Source organism: Lynx canadensis, chromosome E3, assembly GCF_007474595.2.
Source record: "Lynx canadensis isolate LIC74 chromosome E3, mLynCan4.pri.v2, whole genome shotgun sequence".
Lineage (NCBI taxonomy): Eukaryota > Metazoa > Chordata > Mammalia > Carnivora > Felidae > Lynx > Lynx canadensis.
Window position 1 is genome coordinate 3,643,304 of NC_044318.1, and position 23,557 is coordinate 3,666,860.

A 23,557-nucleotide genomic window follows, 5' to 3' on the forward strand; every position below is an offset into this window, starting at 1 on the left:
ATGTACGTGTCTTGAGGAGAGGCTCTGTGACTTTAAACTGATTCTGAAATGGGTTTGTGACTTCCCTTGATACGGACACCCCGGAACTCTGCAAGGAGAGGCTATGTGGGCACATTTTTTCAGAAAACCTACTTCATTTTCTCAGCCAATTCCTTCTCTTCACATTTTGCAGGAGAAACTGTTGAGAGGGCCTAATGAAACAGGGATACCTGCTAGCGAAACTTGCACTGCAACCTGCTTTTTATCCTTTTTTAAGTTCCATGTAAAAATAAATGTTTTTCAACCTAAGTTAACTGTAGCAAATACGTCCATTAAAAAAAAAGAAACCACATACATAAATAGGGGTTTTTTTTTGTAGTTGCCTTGTTTTCAGAGTCATGATGTGAAAGAAAAGCAGATCTTCTTAGTTCAGCCACAAATTGCAGGAAACCAGGAGTGCCCCAATTTCTGAAGTGCTACACGTCTATCTTTTCAATGAGGAAATACCAGGCATCAAGGATTTAGATTTTAGAATATTTTAATATCCATTTCTTCAGTGGATGCATTTTCAAATAATTAGAATTAACAATTTAAAAAGAGCAGAGTGAAGGAACGATGGAAAAATGCAAACAGTTGGTTCTTGCTAATTTAACTTTAGGTTCTAGGCATGATGTGATTTTCTGAAACAATCAACCAAAAAATGCTTATCTCAAAAATCTAGAAATGCAAACGCAGACAGATCTTTGGAAACTACAAATTATTACAGTCCACGTAGCGGGAAGCACGCGGCCCTCTGGCTCTCAGTGTCAAGTGCAAATGTGCAGGTGTTGCATAATCTGTGTGACTCTTCAAGCTACTTAAGGGCTTCATAACTGATGCTCTACATTTGTTTGCACTGGATAAAATTGTGTGTGTGCTTGTTTATATATATATATATATATATATACATGTATATACATGTATATATGTATGTATGTATAATTTGATCTGACTTGGGACCAAGAAGAAAACAGCAGTTGCAACTCAAAGCAACTATTTACACACATTCAGTTCTGAAGTATTGCTTCCTGACCTAAGTTCGTAAGAGGTATTGCCACTGTGAAGAATACATCCATCGTGCTGGTAGCGCTTGAACTGCTTCTTAGGGACCTGTCTTCAGTGACTATTTGTTCAACACCAACAGAGCTGGGCGCATGGCATTCCCGCTGCAGAGATTCTGTGGTCCTGCGTTGAGGTATGCTTCAGGGCAGGGAACCGGGAAGGACCCATGTCGCCTAGTGGCCCAGAGAGAACATCTGTACTGGTTATTTAGGAAGGCTCAGGGTGTTTTTTTAAAAGACAATTTTAAAACTCTGGGAGAGCCATCCATCAAAGGCTCCAACTTGCACACTGCTGGACCAGATCGCCAGATGTTTAGACCCTCTCCCTGCCGTCTGCAGCTTCCCAGGGTCAGGAATCACAAACATCCTTGCAGCAGGGGAAGGAATAAGAGAATGTGCTGGGGAGGACGCATGTGCAGAGATGAACCTTGTAGGGCGTGCTCTGAGTGGAACAGCAGAGACACAGCTGACGAGTCAGCAACTGCCCAGCCCCTTAGCTGCTGCCAGAGCTACGGAGCCTGGGAAAAGAAGGCAAAGGGACAGGACCACACTCAGATACACGCCTTAACACTGATAGAAGCCCCTAACACCCACCTTCCCTATGGGCAAGGACAGCATCGGGTAGTGTTTTAAAACAAAAATAAAAATACAAATTCTGCAGGATCTTGTAAGAATACATTCTTTAGAAGCAAGAGGTATTGTCACACCATCCTTTCTCCGGCATCGGAAGACCAACAAACTGACAGTAAAACCTGAAGGAAGATTTTGGTTACTGAGAGCGCTCCTGACTCGCTTGGACATCAAGACCCTGGCTGTGGCCATACTGCTGGGACCCATGCATGTCCCCAAGGAGAGCTGGCCGATCAGAATCAGTATTTCCTGATACCGGAAATGGCAGATTGTGTATGAATTTGGGGGGCGGGGTTGATAATGGGACCTGATGTAGATGTGACAGTTACACAGAGATTTTAGCAGCGAAAAGAAAATGCACAGGGCATGCCGGTAAAGACCTTCAACAGAGAAGGAGCTAGTCCTCAAATTATCCTGTGAACTGTATGCCAGTGTCACCTGGAAAATGACCACGACAAGGCAACTCTAGCCTGAGTTCAACACCACGTACGCTCCAGACTCAACACGGCAAAACGTCATCACAGGCAGGATTAGCAACAAAGGGCCCAGAAGTGATTTTCCTTAGGTTGTCTACACTTGCCCTGGTTTAACACCTCATCTGCACGTGGACGATTCTGTCTCTACGCACAGTGTAAGAACTCCACCTAAAGGGGGCTCAGATTCACTCACTAGGTTCAATCCTGCCGCACAGAGGCCCAGCGCAAGCCAAGAATGGGAAAGGATGAGAAACTTCTGGGCTGTGTGGGAGCCAAGCCCCTGCCGGCACTGCCTGCCCACCCTTGTGCTCTGCCCAGGCCTCCTGCCTCATACAGAGCAGGGCTCTGACTCGACCCCTGCGGCAGGCAGGCCCCGTGGGCACTGATCTGCAGCTCGCAGGGCAGAAGCGGCTGCGTTAGTCAGGCTGAAAACCGTGGCTGGGAGCATCTCTGGCCCAGAGTGCTCTGGCCACGTCCGTCCAGGTCCTGCTCAGCCCCTGTGTGGGGACGTGGCCCAAAGCGGCCAAAGCACTAGTGGGCATCTTCTCACCCTGCTGTGTGCTCTGCAGACCCCCTTTCCCCGACCCAGCCTATCTCCCTTCACCACAATGACCTGGCAGCCCCTCCCCCGAAACACGCACTTCCTGATAAATAAATAAATAAATAAATGCAACCCTCAGACGTTTATTTCGAGTTTCCCTCTCAGAGGATTCGGCTTCAAAGACAAACCCCTTCGCTCCCAGCTGGAAGACCCCTTGGTTTCCGGGGCAGAATGAAACACGGCTCTTAAATACCTGAGGCCTGGGTTCACGAGCTCATCCCTGGTTAGCATCTGGAATTTGGGCCTGCACGTGGAAGAAGCCCTAACGCCGCCTGGCCGGGGAGCGGTGCCCCCTCAGCCCCGAGGGCCCAGGAGCTCTGGAAGGCGCAGGTAGGGAGGGCGCGGGCCGTCCAGGCTGGCAGCTGCTCGCACCCCACGCCCCCCCCACCGCCCCTCACAGTGAGTTACTGGCACTTGATCTCAGATTCATAAATGAAAGTGTGTGTGCGTGTACATGTTTACATAGAAAGATCAGGGCACTGGGAAACACTATTACGTACACAGAAAAAAATAAACCGCAAAAACATTGTATTAGCAAAAACAAAACAAAACAAAAACACAAACGACGACAAAACAAAAACCCAAAGTGTCTTGTGAGAAAGCAGTAAGAACGCTATCTTAACCACAGCTTCTGTTTAAAAAGTCCAGCAATACCCAATGCCATGATCTCCACCGGCGGTCTCTGTCCCCAGACTAGACAGACGCCGCGGCCAGCCCCCGAAGGCACTTGTTCTCCACGCTGCTGGACGGTCACACCCAGGGGATAGGGCTCCGGGGAAGAAAAGGAACGAGACGGATGGAAACGACCCCTGAATAGCTGTGGTCTGCACAGACGTCAGGGCTGCCACGACCACATGACACCACGTCCAGGGACAGAGGCTGTGGTGCTCGGGACGCACAACAGGCAAGTACAAACGTGACTGGGTTTCAAGGAGCAGAGCACCGCGGCAGCGACGGGCGCTGCGTCACACGCTCTCAGAAACGTTGAGCCTGGTGAGCTCGCTGGCTTCTTCAGCGCCCGCTTCTTCACAGTCGCTTTTCTCTATGGCTTTGCCAAATCGACACCTTTCTTCGGCTTTGACAGGCTCCTTCCAGGGCCTCTTAGAGGACAGGTGACCATCCCTGGCCTGCACGTTGTTTTCGGAACCCGGAGGCGTCTTGTCCGCACTCTGGACAGAAGGCACCAGGTTGGCGATCTCGTCCGTGGGAGACCGCCCGATGCTGCCGTCCACCTGGACTCGGATGTCCGGGGAGATGGACAGCTGGTGCTGCGGCACGGCCCCGCTGTCCGTGCACTTTGGGTACAGGTAGGTCTTCATCTGGCCCTTGCCCTTGACGTTCACCGTCCCTCGGTAGTCGAAGTCATAGCCCATCTTGCTCAGGACGCGGTAGCTCTCCTCGCTCACCTGGATCCGGCACTCCACCCCCGTGCTGTCCATCCTGCTGGCGATGTTGACGGTGTCACCCCAGATGTCATAGAGCAGCTTGGTGGTGCCGATGACCCCTGCCGTGAGCGGCCCGTGGTTGAAGCCCACCCTGAGCTTGAAGTTGAACCACAGCATGTTGCTGTTGAAGTCGTCCACCACGCGCATCATCTCCTTGGCGAACTCAAACAGGACCTGCAGGTGCTCCTGCGGGTGGCTGCCGTCCCGGCACTGCGCGCCGTTCAGGCCTGACGCAGCCATGTACGTGGCTCCGATGGTCTTGATCTTCTCGATGCTGCCGTAGCCCGGCCTGCTCAGGAGCTCGTCGAAGTCCCCGATGAGCTCGTTGAGGACGCGGTAGCACTCCTTGCCCCCCTCGTAGTTCTCCTCGTAGAACTCGCTGAAGTTGACGATGCTGGCAAAGATGACGCCCCCGCTGTCGTGGTTCTTGGAGTAGGTCTGGGAGACCTTCAGCTGCTCAGCCACGTGGTAGGGGATGATGTTTCTCAGCAGCCAGTCAGCTTGGTCCCTCATGCTCTGGATCTTGGTGCGGTGGAGGTCCGCCTCCACGTCCCCGTGGTAGTGCAGGCGGTAGCTGACCTCGAATTCTCGATTCAGGAACCAGACCAACAAGAGCAGGAGAAAGAAGACAAGAACCCCCTCCTGGCCAATCAGGCTGGCTGCTCTGCCGTCACGCGGCAAGGAACTGTTGCACGGATTCCCCTTGGAACTGGAGAGTAAAGAGAAGAGAACCGATGTACCTTCTTAAATGCACCTTTTAAGGGAGAGGTTGCTGCTCAGGACTTGCGGGTCCTGAAACAGCCCAGCTAACTAGCACTCGGCACCAAATTCTGGGGCATCGACAGCACGCAGCCGCCAAGCGCCCCGCTCCCGTTTAGCTGGCTGGCTGGAGCGGTGCAGAAATAAAGGCTGACCTTTGCCACTGGCCTCTGAGTAAGCACTTGGTGACTGTGGTTCTTCAGGAGCCTTCAGCTCCTGGACTTTTAACATCTTTTCTTTACCCCCAACTTTCTATTTTGAAAATTGTCAACCTTACAGGAAAGTTAAGAGGCTACTTAAAACATTCATACGCTCCTCTCCTGGATTCAACAATTGCTGATGTTTCCCTGCTTTGCTCTTTCCCTGTCAACACACACTCATGCACACACGCCTCTCCCACTGAACATTCTGAATGTAAACTGCAGACATCATGACACTTGGATCCTGAATACTTCAGTCCCTATCTTCTAAGAATAAGGACGTCTCCCAACGTAACCACACTACCATCATCATACCCAAGAAATTTAACATTCTCTGACGCACTCCCTTTTTAGATTTCTCATCCAATGTTAGTTCTGAAAGATGTGTACTTTTACAAAGGATTTTGGTAAGTTCTCTACTGTCTACCTGTATAAAAGTCCACCAACGTACCATTAGCCCCTTCTGGGTTAGTTCTATTTTGCCAAAGTCATTTAAGACAATGTTAACATTTTAAAAAATAGTATGTATACTTTCAAGAGTAGCACATTGTGAGAAACTCAGCATAAATAGTGGTAAAAAACAAATGTCTTTCCTTCAGAGAAGTATTGATTTTCTTGTGGTTGCAAGAAATTCTAATACACGGATGTACTGTAACAACCAGACCCCAACCCTGGGCCTTTGGGGCTGCGTCCACCGCTTACTACTGGCGAACACCGCAGGGACGCTCCTGTGCACAGGAGGGAGTCTGTCTGTGGGACAAACTACTGGAGCCGGAACCACGGAGTCACTTCAACTACTGCACATTTACAATTCCAGCAGAAATTTTCCAATTGCCTTTCTCATTTCTGTTCCCTCCGATGACAGCGTGCTCTCGAGGCGGGGGGCTCTCGGGGGGTGGGGGGCTGTTCTGCAGTTGGACGGTGCTGACCAGCAACAGGTGTGACTGAAGATTAGTGCCAGGAGCACGGCCTCTTTGCAAGTTCCTTTTTTAGATACAGCTTTTCCATTTAAAAGTACTACATACTCATGAGAACAAATGGAGGGGAAAACGCAGAAAGAAAAGATTTGGCCATCATGGACCACGCAGAGGCAATCACTGTTAATGAGCATGGCAGTTCCTTGTCTGTCTTCTGTTTGTTTACAGAGCTGTGAGTGCTCTGTTCATGTCAATTCTGGGCTCTCATGTGCTTCTACAGCACACAGAGTGGTCTTCTAGATCTTATGTAGCAATGGGCTGAGTCACTATAAATATGATTCTATATAAAATGGATAGGTCCTCAGTTTAGATAGCTCCATGGCACAGAAAACTCAATCCTGTAATCAGAATGTTTAAGAAGTTTTACTGTTACCTGTGACTTAAGAATATTATAAAAAATAACGAAACTGACCAATCTGGCCATAATGGTCCTCCATGAAACACAGTCACAGAAGCCCTGACCTTGGAATAAGAATCCCCAGACTCTGTCCCAGCTGACTACTGCGGAGTTCTGGAACCCTGGGCAAGATTTCTAGCTTTCAATTTCCTCACATGTAAACTGAAGATGGGCTGGAGTATTGCTAAGTCCCTCCTGGCCTCAGGTTCTATGCAAAAGGAGTTAACAGAGCAGGCCTGAGGCTGCTAGCCACAGAAAGGCCTACTGGCAGCACTGCCCTAGGATCCTGGCATCAGGATCTCGGATTTGGGGAGGTTCCTGCCCCCCTTGATAAAAGGGGCTCACCGCGTCTACACTGCTTGTGTAAACAAGGTGGTTTATGCTGAGGACCTGCCTTCCTTCCGAGAGTCCGGAGTTTTGATTGATGCCAGGCAGAGATGCCTATCTGACTAGCCTCTAATAGAAACCCTGGGTACAGAGTCTCTGATGGGCTTCCCTGGTGGACAACATTTTACCTGTTGTGTCACAGCTCATTGCTGGAGGAATTAAGAACGTCCCAGACTATGTGGTAGGGACAGCACTCTTGAAAGCTGGCACTTAGTCTCCTCTGGACTCTATCTCATGTACCTTTTCTCTCTGCTGATTTTGCTTTGTGTCCTTTCATTGTAATAAATCACAGTACAACTATGTGCTGAGTCCTAAATCCTCCTAGCAAATTGCTGGTTCTGGGGGTGGTTTTGGGGATCCCTGCCATAAGTTCCCTGTGAGCCGGCAACCAAAAAAGGCCTCTGTGGTAAGACACACCACACTTACTTATTCTTCCAATGGTCATTTAATCAAATGGCAACACAGATTATGAATCTCAAGTACTGAACAATTAACTGAAATGACCGAAACAGATTTGTGTTCAGCCTTGCAAGCCCTCTAACGAGCTTGAGAGTAGAGAGAGAATCTGCCCCAGTAGGCCGAAGGCCTTCTCTTGTGTGGGCCCATCTCGGTGGGTGAGGAGGGAACCTTTCTTTCTGTTTCTGCAAAGTGGTGACGTTAAGGAACAGTCCCCTTTATAAGCACATGTCACCGAGGCTCACCACCATCTTCACAGTCCAGTCGGGCTTTGTCGCCCTGGGGCAGACAGGGGTGATGTGTCCGGGTCTCCTCAAGCAGGCTACTGTTCTCGATGCTTTTCTCACTGTGCTGTGGCCAAAGCCAGCAGTGTGGCCTGACTCCGGAGAGGGGCACAGGCCAGTCCCTCTGCACAGAGGAGGGGAAGACTGGAACGTAGGCCAGCATGAGGGAGAAGGGCACCAGACTGTGACATGTGCTTTCTCCTTTGTTTGAAAGGAGAGCCCCAATCCACAGATCTACATTTAGTGCCCAAGGGGCTGATGTGCAGCAGAAGAGATGTGTGACGGGTAGGTGAAGGAATTACTTCCCATCCATAACCAGTATTTCTCATTCCGCCACAGAAGGAGCCAAGATGGTGGTCTTATTCCTACATTCGAACAGCAAAGGTCAGTTCCAAAAAGAGGAATTCTACATGACTCAATGCAAGAGTCAATCTATGACTTAACGGTGGGACATTAAGTCATAATTGGAAGTTGAGAAAAATGCAGTATATCCATGATCACAGAGAAAAGGGGTTAAAACGTCAAGAAAAACGGAAAAAAAAAAAAAAGATCACTCATGGTCCTAACCAGCTTAACATGGGATCTGTTAACATTCTGGTGTATTCGGTGCCATTTAAAATCTATGCCTAGAGGGGCGCCTGGGTGGTGCAGTCGGTTAAGCGTCCGACTTCAGCCAGGTCACGATCTTGCGGTCTGTGATTTCGAGCCCCGCGTCAGGCTCTGGGCTGATGGCTCGGAGCCTGGAGCCTGTTTCCGATTCTGTGTCTCCCTCTCTCTCTGCCCCTCCCCCCGTTCATGCTCTGTCTCTCTCTGTCCCAAAATAAATAAAAAACGTTGAAAAAAAATTTTTTTTAAATCTATGCCTAGAGATGGGAGGTTGGGGGAGTGACTGAGCAGTGGCACGGGGGTACTTCTGGGCACTGGGAATGTTTCATTTCTTGGTCCGAGCGGCAGTTTAGTGGGTGTGTTCACTTATGAAAAGTCAATGAGCTGTATTCTTATGATCTGGGTACTTTTCAGTGCACATGTTATATATTCATCAATAAAAAGTTTACTTAAAAAAAGGTGCTAAGTGTTTTGTTTCCAAATAAATACTATAGTCGTGATGGTAACAGAAACACATGTGCACTGGGCCTTTGTTCCATACTTTAAATCTCCTTCCCAGTGTCCATAGGTCCACAGAGATTCAATATTTTAATTGTAGAAACAGAAAAAAAATCATTCATCACTCATTACCAGATCATAACTATTGCATATCTTACATTTTTTTCATATGTATAATGAAATCTGACAGGATGTTTCCAATTCCACATACGTGTTTTTCTTATTGGTGCATTTTAGCAGTGGCAATATTTGAGTACATGTATCATAATTCATTTCTTTTTACTGGCAACTGAAGTTCTGGATTGTCTCCTCAGCGGATAAACAAAAATAGAATTATTACGTCAAAGGCTATAAACACTTTTGTAGACGGATCGCCAAATTACTTTCCAAAACTATGTACCATTCTGAGGAGTGATGAGGCATGGCAGAAAGAGGGGGGCCCACTAGTGTGGGACGCCAGGGTTCACACACTTCCAATGACTAGCTGTGTGACCACAGACAGGCTCCTTAACTTCTCTCAACTTCAGCGTCCTCATCTGGAAAACGGGGACAAAGCCGCCTGATGTGTCAGGCTACTGTGAGAATTAAATAAGCCATGTATTTTATGTGCCTGGTAGCTTAACAAAATAAACAGTGGCAGGGTAGGAACGCGCCACACCTCCACCCGCAGTGGGTATGCACACTGTAACTTTGTGAACGTCCAATTTAAAAGACCAAAAGGAGGTGTGTAGTTATTTAAACGTCCGACGACTTCGGGAGTAACCTATGTGGCCTCTACCTACATTTCCCCCCGTGAATTTTTTTGTTTTTTTGTCCTTTATTTATGCAGGCCCTAACCAGCTCCTTAGGTGACGGCCCACAGCTATCTGTGTGCCCACACCCCATTGGTGTGTCATTCAGCCTTTTATTTTTGTGCGTGTGTGGCTTTATTATTTGTAAGACTGGAAAGTTATCTGTTTTAGAGGCCCGCAAACTAATGTTACTTTTTCTAGACTTTTATATAGTCTTATATAATTTAATGCTTATTTCTAACTCTTCAGTTTATTTAGATCTTACTTTGATGTCTATAGTAAAACAAGGGTCTAACGTTTATTATTTCAAATTTCTAGTTAGCAATTTCAAAATATTTTAAGGAATTAAAGTAAGTACTGTCCTAGACTTCACAGATTTCCTTCATAACATGCTGAAATCTTATGTAAAACTGAGCCAAATCTAGTATGTTCTTAACAATCATTTCGTTTTTTCCAGTAAGATACTGTAACTATGATCTGTTATTTCAACAAGTACATACTTTCCACTTATTCTTTTAAGAATTACATATGGTTCTTTTTCTTCAAGATACAACTGCTTTTTCGGAAGTTACTCTCGTTTGTTCAGATACAAGCATGATGTTAACAGCTTACCTGAAATTCTGTCCCACATCCAGGTGTGAAATTACTACGGAACTGAAATTAAAATGCAGAAAAATATTATTATAAAAAGCAAAGAAGGCATTACATAAAGTGATCTGAGAAGAGTTTAAATAAACAATTTTCCTTTTTCAAATATGGAGATCAAGTTAGATAACTAAGTATAGTTAATTCTTTATTATAATTTGATGCTGGGTGTTAACTAAAAATCACAACAGGCGCAGGGCACCTGGCTGGCTCAGTCGGTTAAGCGTCTGACTTCTGTGCTGACAGCTCAGAGCCTGGAGCCTGCTTCAGATTCTGTGTCTACCTCTCTCTCTGCGCCTCCCCCGCTCATGCGCTCGCGCGCGCTCTCTCTCTCTCTCTCTCTCTCTCTCTCTCTCTCTCACAAATAAATACATATTTAAAAATTTAAAAAAATCACAACAGGCAAAGTCAGTGACACAGCTAATAGGCCTTCATGTAAGGTGTGGAACAGACGCACCGTCACTAAAGAGTGACATCTAACAAGGAGTCTCCAAGGCGTTCATGTGACTGTTAGGACTCATCTACGGGTTCCCAAAGGCTAGACACCAGTCATGATGAACAGCAATGCCTGTTCACAAAGGACCGATTTAGAAAGGAGCTCAGGAGGGGCGCCTGGGTGGCTCAATCAGTTAAGCATCTGACTTCGTATCTTGGCTCAGGTCATGATCTCACAGTTCATGAGTTCGAGCCCTGGATCAGGCTCTGTGCTGATGATGTGAAGCCTGCTTGGGATGGTGTCTCTCATTCTCTCTGCCCCTCCCCCTGATTGTGCTCTCTCTGTCTCTCTCAAAATAAATAAACTAAAAAAAAAAAAAATCTGTTAGAGAGGAATTCAGGAGACGCTGGCTACCTGAGAAGCTGGTGGTCCCACAGCAATCAAGTCCCAGTTTGGGGCACAGAAACCACAGACTATAAAGAACTCCCTCTCTTGGGGCACCTGGGTGGCGCAGTCGGTTAAGCATCCGACTTCAGCCAGGTCACGATCTCGCGGTCCGTGAGTTCGAGCCCCGCGTCGGGCTCTGGGCTGATGGCTCGGAGCCTGGAGCCTGTTTCCGATTCTGTGTCTCCCTCTCTCTCTGCCCCTCCCCCGTTCATGCTCTGTCTCTCTCTGTCCCAAAAATAAATAAATGTTGAAAAAAAAAAATTAAAAAAAAAAAAAAAAAAAAAAAAAAAAAGAACTCCCTCTCGGTGTTGGAGCAGGACCCATGACCTGCAGGATCCTCTCCACATCCCTCATAGCCTCTTCTGGGGTCCTGTTGCACCCAGCTTCCCCCCAGGCCAGCAAATCAGCCTCGTGCCCCCACATTTCCTGGTCCTCTAGATCCACCTGCCCTGCTCACCATGAAGGGCGACCTTACACAGCCTCTGCCAGCAGCTCCCCTGGGCAGCAGAGGCCAGGGGACAGCTCAGAGCGACTTTCACCATCACAGGAGGTATTAGATGATGTCACAGAGAAGGAGAGAAAGAGCGACAGCAGAGACACTGCTCTGAGTCTGAATGTCCTCTCCTTGCCCAGACATGGCGGTGACACTGGTTTTCCACGTGTGCACAGCCCTTCTTTCACATCTGCATCCCCCCAAGGCTGGCGCGGTTCTTGGAAGTCCCCTCCCCTACACAGGGGGCTTGTTCATCACTCCGGCAGCTTCCTACCCTGTGACCTTGCAAGGCTCATTGGGGCCGACAGGGTCGATGGGCTCAAAGGATTTTGCAAGTAGGGAAGACTACCGGGTGCAGGGGAGACTCAGGATGCCAGCCGCACCCCAACATCTGCTCTTTGAATTCTGGACAAAGGTGATGGAAGTAGTCCCTGATCACTCTGGTCCCAGTGGAAAAGCCCGGCACCAGTGACTGAAGGACATTGTGAACGGCTGATGGGGGATCTGTGGTGGTTCTCTTAAAAGGTTAAAAGGCAGGACGAATCCCGTGCTCTTGGGAGAGAGTTTTATAATGACCCTGATTCCAGATGGCCATACCTTCAGAAAGGAAAATGTACAATGTGTTCTGCTTAAAGTAATTTAACTATTTAATAAGGTTTCCTTCTAGATGCTGAAGGACAGCTTTACTTAAAATTCCCTTTTGATCTTAACTTGCAGAGAACTTGAGCGTCTTTCATGTCGTCATTATTATGTGAAATAAACTGAGGAGAAGGGTGCTTACTCTGTCCGTTACCAACCACTGCTCTGGTCAAGTCCACAGGTACACGATGGCGGTTTCATCTGCTATTGCAACAAACTAGATCATTGTCTACTTCTGAACTTATTACAGCAATGGTTCTCAGCAACAATGCCATTCCTAGGGGCATTTCTAAACTGTTGGGGCTCCCTCTGGTTGTCCCAGTAATTTGAGGAACCAGGAATGTTAGATGTCCTGCAAAGCACAATGAAGGAACGCCCTGTATAACTTTGAGATAGTCTACTGGCCTAAACCCACTGTAATTATAAAAGGTGGTTCTTTAATATGTGCTAACAGTAAAATGTTTTTATATGCAGTTACCAAAAAAAGTCCAATATTTAGGAGAAGTTTAATGCTTAATGGCTTAAGGACATTATCGGAAATTTCTAAGTTAATCACTGTGAGCATTCTGCTATCTAAGGTAACACTGTTTTTCCAACTACACAGCTAGCTGAAAAAGGCTAATAGCCACAAAACCAGTTGCAAATGTGCAGTGATCAATAGGAGACTTGTTTTTAACACACTAAGAATCAAACATTATTTGGTTAGTAGGACAAAATAAAGACAGGGATCTTACTGGATTTCATTAACATAGAACGTTTTAAATACAGCACAAATCACTGCCATCCTCTATATTTCTATTTGTTAATTTTTTATAGCATAACGGCAAGAACTGGTCCCATCCCTTGGGGTCTTCCACACGGTTCCTCTTTCCTTTCCCACACCATCCAATCTATTTCTTGGAGGCTACCAGTGATAGGGTTTTGAAGGCCATTTGAATACCTGGGAATGAAAAGTATTCTTCAAATGTGGGAGGATTTCAAGACAAAAGATATATTTCCAGTGACTGGTCAGTACTCTGTTTCATGTCATGATGTGTGTCACGACAGGGAGTCAATATTTATAAATAAGGCCCAGGTCGCCGGCAACAGCACGATACCCCCTCACTCCCTCTCCTTCAGCAGCCTGCAGTCTGTCTGGGTACATTACCCCTACTCAAACAAAGTTGGAACCGGCTTCCTCTTTGCATTCTTGGTCTACCTATTCCTTGATTCCTTCACTTTCTTGATGGGCTCGTATGCAACAGCCTCTGGTCCTACTTCTCCAGTGTAAGGAAGTTCAAGCACAAGCTTAATGCATTCTGTCCTCTGGGGTAGGGGTAGTCACCCAAGCATGTCTATACGCAAATACATACTACATTGCCAAAAATTATCTTTTCTTTCTCTTGCATATTAGTCTTGGGGTATGTCGTGTCTAGTGAGAGCTGTCGTGCTGTGATAGTACCTGCTAGAGCAGAGGGAGAGGGCATCGCCTCAGACACGAAAGACACAGGTGAGGTCGGGAAAGGGGTCCCAGCCGGCGAGGGTGCCGGACTCAGACTGTGGTGGTGGACGTACCTGTCCGGGCAAAGGGAGACGTAGAGCAGGAGCAGCGGCCCAGCCCCGACGACGGTGGCTAAGGAGGACCTCATCCAGGAGCTGAGCTGGCAGAAGTTACAGTAGTGCACGACAGCGGTCAGGATGGCGGAGCCCGCGAACACGGTGAACTGTAACAAGGGGCCAGCGTGGTCAGTGACCCGCCCCGCCTTGGCCTCACTCCCGTTCTGCCATCAAAGGATTCACTCACTTATCTTTCTTTCAAAATAAAAATCGCTTAATGTCTGGCAGTTTCAGGGACGGATGGCATTCTGTCACGTTAATCGCCCAGAGCTTTAGGCTGCAAGTCTGCACTAGCACCAAAGTTCTCCAGATGTGTGGGAACGGCATGAGTCACGCCAGAGGAAAGGGAAGGCAGGCCACCAGTCTGAAAACCACCGCCGTGTAAGTGGTTACCTTTAAGAAGCCTTCCTTCAGGCATCCCGCTAGGTGCCAGCAGAAATGTAATTTGGGGTATCAAATGCAGTCAGCCCACCCAGCTCGGGTCACACTGGCTTTCACCAAAAACATGACCTTCCACAAGGGCATTAATTCACTCCTTCTGGGGTCTAACCAGGAAGCTCCTCCCTGATCAACAGCAGCCGATCCAGGGGCCAGTCACACGGCTGTGCTGGTCCTACAGACGAGCATGTTATCTTGTACTTGTCTGGAAACGTGGGGCTGATGCTGCTTGGTGAAACATGTAAGCAAACAGCTCATCTGGAGCTCGGCAAAGAGCAGGTGAGGTTGGAGAGGGCACATGTCAACCGGGCAGGGCAGCCGCGTACCCAGCCCTGTTGACTGTGGTCAGTGACAGGCCACGTGCTCACCTCCCTGACTGCTTCAGGCAAGTCTTTTCAGAAGACAAGCACAAGGTGGTGACAAAGAGTTTGTCCCTCTTTAGAGGCCTATATTTAAACTGCTGTCCCAAGTCATCAGACTTATTTAAAAAAAACAAAAAACAACAAAAAAAAAACCACGAAGTTGTGCGAAAGAGCCCAGAAACAGGCACCAGGCCTTTACTTACGTGTATGTCGGTGTCAAATTCAGAGGTGACATGTGAATAGACGGCGAGAGCAGGGAGTGACACCAGGATGGCCCCAATGAAATGGCGCGGGAGCCAGCCAGCTATCCGCTCCAGCAGGCGCTTGGTACAAGCCATCACATCCTCCAGGAAAAACACCATCCTGGGACAAGGAGAAAAGGGGTGTCTGCGGGCAGGTCAGCCTGTCGGGGAAGATGAGGGCAGGAGACCCACAGGCTGCTGCCGTGGGTGTGGGGGCCGCAGAGCCCTGGCCCCTCACCTCTGGAAGATACCAAGGGAACTCGACTTGCTCAGCTCATCAGACCTTATTCGAAGGTCATTTGTTGCCTCCTGATAACACGTGTTTGTAGAAAGCCAAGCATAAGCTTCTGTGGGTCTCAAAGGAGCATGGAAGAACCAGGCACGGGAACATGAACAGGCCCCACCTGCTGTCCCAGCCTGCCAGGGTAGGGGTCCAGGGGCTGGGCACTTTGGAGGTGTTTGGGGATTTGGCAGGGCCTTTCTGGTTGCCACGGGGACTGAGGGGTGCTGCTGGCATCTAGTGCGCAGGAGCCAGGGAGGGGAGGCTCTACCCTGCGTTCCGCACAACGGCCACCTGCCCCCTGGACACCCACAGAGGCGAAAAACCTGCTGCTGCTGACCTCAGCCTAGAGCCTAGTTATATCTCGTTTTTAAACAGAAAGTGGTTTCTGGGTGGTACTATCGCAGTTATCTTCCAGGAACGGACTACTGTGTGAAGTGCCCTTGGCTTTGTTTGGGGCCTCAGCAAGGCTCACTCAGCAGTTCAGAAATCAGGTCAGAGGCTGCAACCCAGCTCATAGCACCATGCCACCAAACCCGCACACCTCTAGGGGTCCCTTTGTGGCGATCGCACACCTGAGGACACAGCTGATAACTCTGTTATGACCTCCCCGGTGGTGCCGCCCTGGCAAATACAAGGTGAAGCACTATGTACTCGATGTATTTTATTTTTAATGGCTTTCTTGACTTTTCTCCTTCGTGTCAGAGTGAGGGCATTTCATGGGCCCTTCTGAAACTGTGTGTACGGGTAGGTAGGCTGTATTTCAGGATGGTGATGTGGACATCACAAAAAGAATCTTCATAAAGAAAGGAGAGCAAGTATGTGGGGCGCAGAACCGCTGTTCTAGAGGAAGAACGGTTTGGGGTGAGGGGCCAGTACCTGGATGCCAGCAGGGGGAGATGGAGGAGGGCCACCGGGGTTCAGCTTGGGAGGGAGACCCACACACATAGACCCTCTCTCTGAAGCCTGGCCCTAGCGAGGAGGAGAAGGGACAGACCCACTATCCTCACCTCTGGCGGGGTGGGGGGGGGGTGGGTGGTGGTGGTGCAGGCACTGTTGCTCAGCTTTGACACCAAAAGTTCCCCTCCAAGACCTTTGCCACACAGCCAGGTGCCCGTGCCTTCTGTCACGGACACCTCAGCGCAGCAGCCACGGGCACGTACGCTTGACCTCCACCAGGAAACCGCAAATCTTGACCATTTTCCACATGGAGCCAGAAAGGCCCTGTCTGACCCTTTTAGGGCCTGGATGGGTCTGGCCTCCTGACACTCAAATGGATAATGGAGTCCTGGGAATATTTCCAAGACTAACCACAAATATGCTCAAAGGCAGAATACATAAGCCCCATGAGGAGGCAGAGGGAGCCAAGTTCCAAGAGGGAGAAGGCAGGACCGACAGGCCCTTCATGAAGGTCCCCAGGATGGCAGAGCTCTGAGGATGAGACTCACTGTGCTCATGCCCGCCTGGGCTCAGCACAAAATGAAGGGAGTGCAAGGATGGGCTGTGACTGCGATGCAGGAAGGCTTATGGAGGAGGGTTAGGCCAGCCACCAGAGCAGCTGCAGAACCCGCCTCCCTGGGGCACCCACATATTCTGCAGCACGGGGCTCCTGTTGACCTGGGATCCTAAAAATGCCCTCTGCATGGCGAGAGGAGCTCCATCAAGTTCCCGACCCCTCCCAAGCTTTGATGATACGGGCGAAGTGGACTTTTAAGGTCACACCAGTGGTCATTCAGGAGGACTGGCCGCCTTATTTGAAGGTGCTTGCAGAGCACGTGGGTGTGCCAGGCCCAGAGCCCACCGGGGTGCAGCCAGGCCTGACATCTTTGTGGCCTACAGCCCTTGGCAGTCTCCAGGTTAGCCCAGACCCTGTAGAACTAGCTCCAGTGGAACAGGGAACAGTGGTGTAAAGGGCTTTTTAAAAAGGCATGGAGACAATGCTGGCCTCTGAGCGAGCAGGAGCCTTCTCTAGCTGCCAGGACCTGTGTCACACAAAAACCCGGGCCCAGGGCAGGGAGCGCGAGGAGACCCACTGCAGGTGGATACCAGGTTTTCTTTGGGGTGGCAGAAATGTTCTAAAATTATCTGGTGATATTTGCACAACTCTGTAGGTTTACCAGGAATCACTAAATTGTACACTTACACGAGTGAATTTCTAGTACGTGATTAAAAAGGAAAAGACAAACCAGGGGCCTGAAGATGCCTTGGTTTGGGATCCCAGAAGCAGAGCTGATCTGGGAGTAGTTCCCAGGCAGCTCAGTAAGGGGTGCAGAGCCGCCCTGCAGGGGCCCGTAGGGAGGAATCCCTGGCTCAGCGCAGCGCGGCTCAGTCCTGGTGGGGAATCTGGGTGGAGAGCGCAGATGCACCCTGCAGTTACCTCAACGTGGAGGAGACATGAAGGTCAAGTGTGAGGCCTCCGGCAGCCAGAGAAGGCCCTCAGCAGAGAGCCCCAGGGGTAGGGGCCGGGGTGGGGGAATAAGGGGATGGTGAGCATGGGGATGGGGAGAGCGATCCAGACCATAAACTCCAAAGCTGAGCGGCAGGGGCCTAGTGTTCAGAGGCCTGAGGGCTAGGCCCGAGGCTGCCGTTTCCTGTCCTGGGGTGTTGGGGAAGCAGAGCAGACACTCGAGGTCAGGGCCCTTCTCCCCGTTTCTGTTTTACATCTAGCTTCTGGGGGCAATTAGCAGAGGGACTGCCAGGTGAGACTGACAGGACTGGACAGAGGACGTGGTCTCGGTGCCCAGGAGGCAGACGGGGGAGAGCAGAGGGCGTGCGTGTGAACAGAGTACCCTGTGCATTTGCATCTAGTCGGAAATATGCAGAGCGGCTGTGAGCGTCCCCAGGTGCTGGGCTGAACCCCAACATCGGGCTGAATGGGTCTTGAGGGCCTACCTTCCCTGAGGGGTCCCTGCTATCCATTCAGACCTTCTATCCATTTCTAAATGGGTTGCTTGTCTTTTCATTGCTGAGCTTACATTCTAGATGGCAGACCCTCACCACAGCTGCGGTTGGCAAATACTCTCCCGCCTGCAGGCTCCTTTCACTCAGACCCGAGAAACAACAGGTGTTCTCTGGAACACAGAGGCTTTAAATTTTGACGAGGCCTAACTTATGTCTTCTTCCTCTGGCCACTCACGCTTTCCGTGTCCTAAGAAAGCACTGCCTGACCCAAGCTGGTGGAGATGGAAGCCTATGATTCCTACCAACATTTTGGAAGTTTTGCTCTCACATCTAGAAGAGGCACCCACTGATTTGCCAGTGGCCACCCACTACGTGAGCCCCGTACGCTTCTGTCCTGTTTCTCTTCCCTTTCTAATTCCCTGTCTTTCCACTTGCTCTCTTTAAGTCTCTGAGCTGGGAGACCCAGGGGCTGGCTGGCAGCTGTGGGGCTGCAGAAGACATGGACCCCCTCTGGTAAGGAAGATGCTCACCTCTGCTGAGGGCCGTGGTCTGCGGAGAGGATGCTGTGCAGTGGAGCTGGAGGAGGGGAGGGGACAGGACCAGTCGCCCAGAAGAAGAGCTTGCAGGGGCCTCTGGCAGGAGGCGGGTCAGCGGAGCCGCAAGCCAACTGCGCAGCCATAAACTACGGAGCCAGCAGAGGGAGCTACAGGCTAAAGGCCGGAAAGAGCCCTGCAGGTGGGCCTTTACCTGACGGAGACCACGAGGGACAGCACCTCCAGCAGCAGGGCGGCACCGAAGACGGCCAGGGCGGCGGGCGGGGGAGGCATGGAAGCAGCCCCGTACTTCAGGAAGCAGGTGATGGACAGAATCAGAAACACTGTCGTCGACAGAAACACATCCAGGAGGGAGCTGAAGGTGGCGCTGGCAAAAGTCTTCACGGGAGAATTCTTTATAACCTGTGTGTGGGAAGGAGGGGAGGCGGGAGGCGTGAACCAGAGCTGCGGCAGATGGCCACAGAGTAGGATTTAGACGAAAGACAAAGCCAACGTTTGTTGAGTACTTGCCCACCCTGGACCGAGTACAGGTGTAAGTTCTTTAAGGCAGGCCATCTCTACTATCGCTTTTAACGAGGACACTAAGGCACAGAGCAGTTAAGAAACTTGCCCCAGGTCACACAGCAAGCAATTACAAACCAGTAAGTTCTCACAAGCACGTTACATACTGAGCCTGAAAGGTGGGTTATGGACTGGCAAAGGCAACGACTCTGTGTCTGTGAAGCCGTGTAACAGAAGCCATTTTCTGGAAGCTTCCGCTGAATACTGGGTCCCAGGTTCAGGGTGTGTGACAGCTGGCTTCATGTCAGCAGTAAGAGGCAGGGACTGAAGCTGCAGCAGCCGAAAGCATGGGCACATCAACAGATAGTAAGATGCTCATGCCTTCAGTCAAGAGCCTGTTCGGGGCCTGGCCCTGTGCAGGCGCTGGGAGCTCACAACCTAATGGTGGGGACAGACAGGATCTGAAACGTCAGGGTGCTGTGGTAAACATAACAAAGTGACACGCATGTAGTGTTAGGGAGTCCCAGGGAAGGAGGGAGAAAATGAGGGCAATGCCAGCCAGCAATGAGCAGGGGGCCCCAGAAAAGACATGCCTGCGATGCTAAATGATGGAGCACAGAAAGATCGGGGTTGTTTTCCCTGTGTGGATACATTCACGTGCAGACGCAGCTTGGGGCTTACAGACTGTGAGAAATCAGGAGTAGCCTTCAGTGTCCTGTCACTCAAGGCGAAAAAAAAAAAAAAAAGTCTGCCAGAGCACAAAGCTGGTAGCAAACTGTCCAGCACAAACAATAAATTTCTTTCACAGAAGTATGAGGGGAAACGCACCTCTTCTTGATAGCTGGTCCGATACGATCGCTCTAGCTCCTGATCCAGGAAGTTCAAGCTGAACTGATTGATGGGTGGCTTGAAAAAATAATCCTTCATCAGGCTAGAAGAAACGAAAAATGCATCTGATCAACACTGCGCACAGTCATTGTGCTGACTTTATCAGACCGCGATTTGCTGCCCCAACACCGTTCCCCAAACATGTCACAAAAACAGTGTCTGAGGGTCACTATGTGATAGACCCCGCCAGACCACTCCCTTAGGACACACACAAGTCTGGAAAGTGCTTTGTATTTCTAAAACACATGTTGTGTTTACTCTCCAAAAAAACAATGGCTGCCCACTGTCATTACAGCATACATCGTGAGAACCCTGCTTCTGGAAACATCTCTCAGTGTTTGAGGAAGAAGGTAGCTCTATTGTGCTAGAAAACAACTGCTTCTGGAGAGGCAGACATCCTGTACTGAGAAGACTTAGGCTGATTCCAAGGCTTCTGATGAAAACCTCACTCGGAGCTGCTGTCCTGCCATTCAGAGCTCTGACAGTACCGCTGTCACAGCAGACAGGCTGTTATCACAAAACTGTTTACAGAGTTAGTGTAACTGGGGTGCTATTGTCACATATGCAGATTGCGTGTGAAACCTGAAAAATAGCACTCAAGGATTTTAATAGCAGAGAAATCAAACCTGCTTTATGTGACTCCCATTCTTTTGTGGGTTGCTAGCAAATACTAAAATCCTTTTTATTCTGCAGAAAATTACTATAAATTTAAGAGAGTGTTGACATGTTTTCAGAAGGCAAATACAACCAGGGAGTGTAGTCTCTTTCCCTCAGACAATAACTTCTGCAATTAAATCAGATAAAACAGATACAGTCCCTCCCATGTGCCTGACACACAGTGGGGTTCACATAGGCACGCTCCCTCCTGTCCCTGAAGCACAGTGGACTCTCTCCTTCTGTGACAGGTGCTCAGGACCTCACTATACTCGTACACTCAGAAGACAGAAAGTTCCATCCCCAAATGTTGACCCTCGTCATCCCTTCCACTCAGGAAGTGTAGACAGAGGAAAATCAACACAGCGGCTATAAGGATGATGTGCAACGGCCACAGTTAGGAGTCAGGGGACAGGATCCACACAGCCAGAAGCCGTGCTGTTCCTCTGAAATTAATACTGAGAAGTTCCATTTCTGGGAACAGAGATTAGCTCCTTTTGGACCAATCCCCTCTCAGATAACAATAAACCCTGGACAAGATTCTAAAAATGACTCCTGGAAGGCAGTACAGACTAACCAAAGCAGAGAGAAGATGGAGGAGAGTCAGACTTGGAAGAAGGGAACAGCACCAGCTTAATTTCCCTTTGTTTTTTTTTTTTGTTTTTTTTTTGGCCTGAAGACCGCCATTAGTCAGCAACACATGCAGGATGGCTAAAACTCAGATAGAAAAGCCACAATCTCGCTGTCTTGGAAAATCAGGAAACAATGTTTGGGGGCTTGTGGTTGAGAAAATGAGGTTGAAAATCCCAGAGGAAAAAAAATAGAGAAGGGGCACCCCCACATTCACCACATTCACCATATAAGCTCTGCTCAAGTCTCTGGCTGACGCTTGAGGTGTGCACATGCACAGCAGACTCTGAGCAGCCTGATTCAGGCTGGAAAAAAAAAAGAGCAGCTGCCTACCCCAGGGGAGGCAACGTTCGGTGTCTGAGTTTAGGGAAGTGAACTGCCTGAGGAAGGAAAGAAGGAAGTGAGGGAGGGAGGGGGGAAGAGAGAGAGGGGGGAAGGGAGGGGGGAAGGGAGGGAGGAAGTGAGGGAAGAAAGGAGGGAGGAAAGAAGGGAGGGAGGGAGGAAGGAAGGGAAGGAAAGAACAGACGGAGGGAGGAAGGGAGGAAAGGAGGGAGAGAGGGAAGGAGGAAGGGAGAGAGGGAGGGAGGGAGGAAGTGAGGGAAGAAAGAAGGGAGGAAGGAAGGGAGGAAGGGAGGGAGGGAAAAAGGAAGGGAGGGAAGAAGGGAGGAAGGGAGAGAGGAAGGGAGGGAGGGAGGGAGGAAGGAAGGGAGGGAGGAAGTGAGGGAAGAAAGGAGGGAGGAAGGAAGGGAGGGAGGAAGGGAGGAAGGGAGGGAGGGAAAAAGGAAGGGAGGGAAGAAGGGAGGAAGGGAGAGAGGGAGGGAGGGAGGGAGGGAGGAAGGAAGGGAGGGAGGAAGGGAGGGAAGAAAGGAGGGAGGAAGGAAGGAAGGGAGGGAGGGAAAAAGGAAGGGAGGGAAGGAGGAAGGGAGGGAGGGAGGAAGGGAAGGAAGGAAGGGAGGGAGGGAGGAAGGGAGGGAGGGAAGGAAGGAAGAGAGGGAGGGAAGGGAGGAAGAAAGGGAGGGCGGGAGGAAGGAGAGGGAAGGGGAGGGAAGAGGGAAAGAAAGAAAGAAAAAATTGAGACTCTTCAGATTAATACAACAGAATCCAGATTTTCTAAGCACGACACAATCTAAAATTACACAACATGCAAAGAAACAGGAAAATATGATCCAACTCAACAGAAAAGTCATCAGTGGAGACCAATGTGAGATTACCAAGAGAATGGCATTAGAGGCTGGGGTTATAATGCATGTAAATGTAACACATGTAAAAACTACAGCATAAGGGGTTGGAAGAGAAGAATGAATCTATACAGCTATAGGATGTCTACATGTTAAGTGAAATGATACAGCAGAACCTGGCTGGCTCAGTTGGAAGAGCATGTGAATCTTGATCTTGGGGTCATGAGCTTGGGGTCCACACTGGGTATAGAGATTAGTTACATAAATAAGTAAACTAAAAAAAATATAAAGTGAAATGATACAACATTAACCATAAGAAGACTATAAAAATTCAAGGATGCTTATCTGTAAGTTCTAAGGCAACCACCAAAAAGTAAAATAAAATAATGCAAAGAAGTATGGCTAAAAAGCCAGTAAATATATTAAAATGGAATTAAGGGGCAGAGATTTTTAGAATGATTTAAAAAAAGTAAGACCCACAAGAGACACACTTCAAATATAAAGACAGGTTGAAATTTTTTTATGGAAACTGATATACCAGGCAAACAGTAAGAACAAGAAGGCTAGAGTTACTACATTAGTATCAGATAAAGTGGTTTTTGAGACACAGTATTACCAGGGATAAAGAGGGACACTTCAAAACGACAAAAGGACCAATTCACCAGGAATTTATAACACTCATACACGTGTATATACCTAAAACAAAAAGAGCTTGAAAATACTTGAAACACATACTGTCAGGACTAAAAAGAGACACCAACAATTCCACAGTCACGGTGACAGATTTAAAAATCCCTCTCTTCACGATGATAGAATAATAGACAAAAAGTAAAACACAGATGACCTAATACTGCCAACCTCTGGGACCTACTTGTGTTTATGGGTCATAATATCCTAAAAATGCAGAACATATTCTTTTCAAGTATATTCATTCATGGTATATTCACCAAAAGAGACCCATGTGAGATCATAAAACAAGTATCAATAAATGTAAAAGGACCGAAATCACATAGAGTACGTCTTTGGCTACAGGGACATTAATCAGACATTAACAACTAACATATCTGAATACCATTCTTCACTGAAA

General features: G+C 48.9%; 1 protein-coding gene across 1 annotated transcript in view; it reads right to left on the minus strand.

The window, feature by feature from the left end:
* Positions 1-215: 215 nt before the first annotated feature.
* Positions 216-23,557, minus strand: part of ADCY9 (adenylate cyclase 9) — a 122,773-nt gene continuing 99,431 nt past the window's right edge. The window contains exons 5-10 of the mRNA XM_032591551.1: positions 19,949-20,051; positions 18,813-19,021; positions 14,846-15,005; positions 13,801-13,949; positions 10,199-10,240; positions 216-4,940 (exon numbers count right to left, since the gene is read on the minus strand). Coding sequence (XP_032447442.1) covers positions 3,752-4,940; positions 10,199-10,240; positions 13,801-13,949; positions 14,846-15,005; positions 18,813-19,021; positions 19,949-20,051 — 1,852 coding nt within the window. The 3' untranslated portion in view covers positions 216-3,751. The remainder of the gene's footprint in view (positions 4,941-10,198; positions 10,241-13,800; positions 13,950-14,845; positions 15,006-18,812; positions 19,022-19,948; positions 20,052-23,557) is intronic.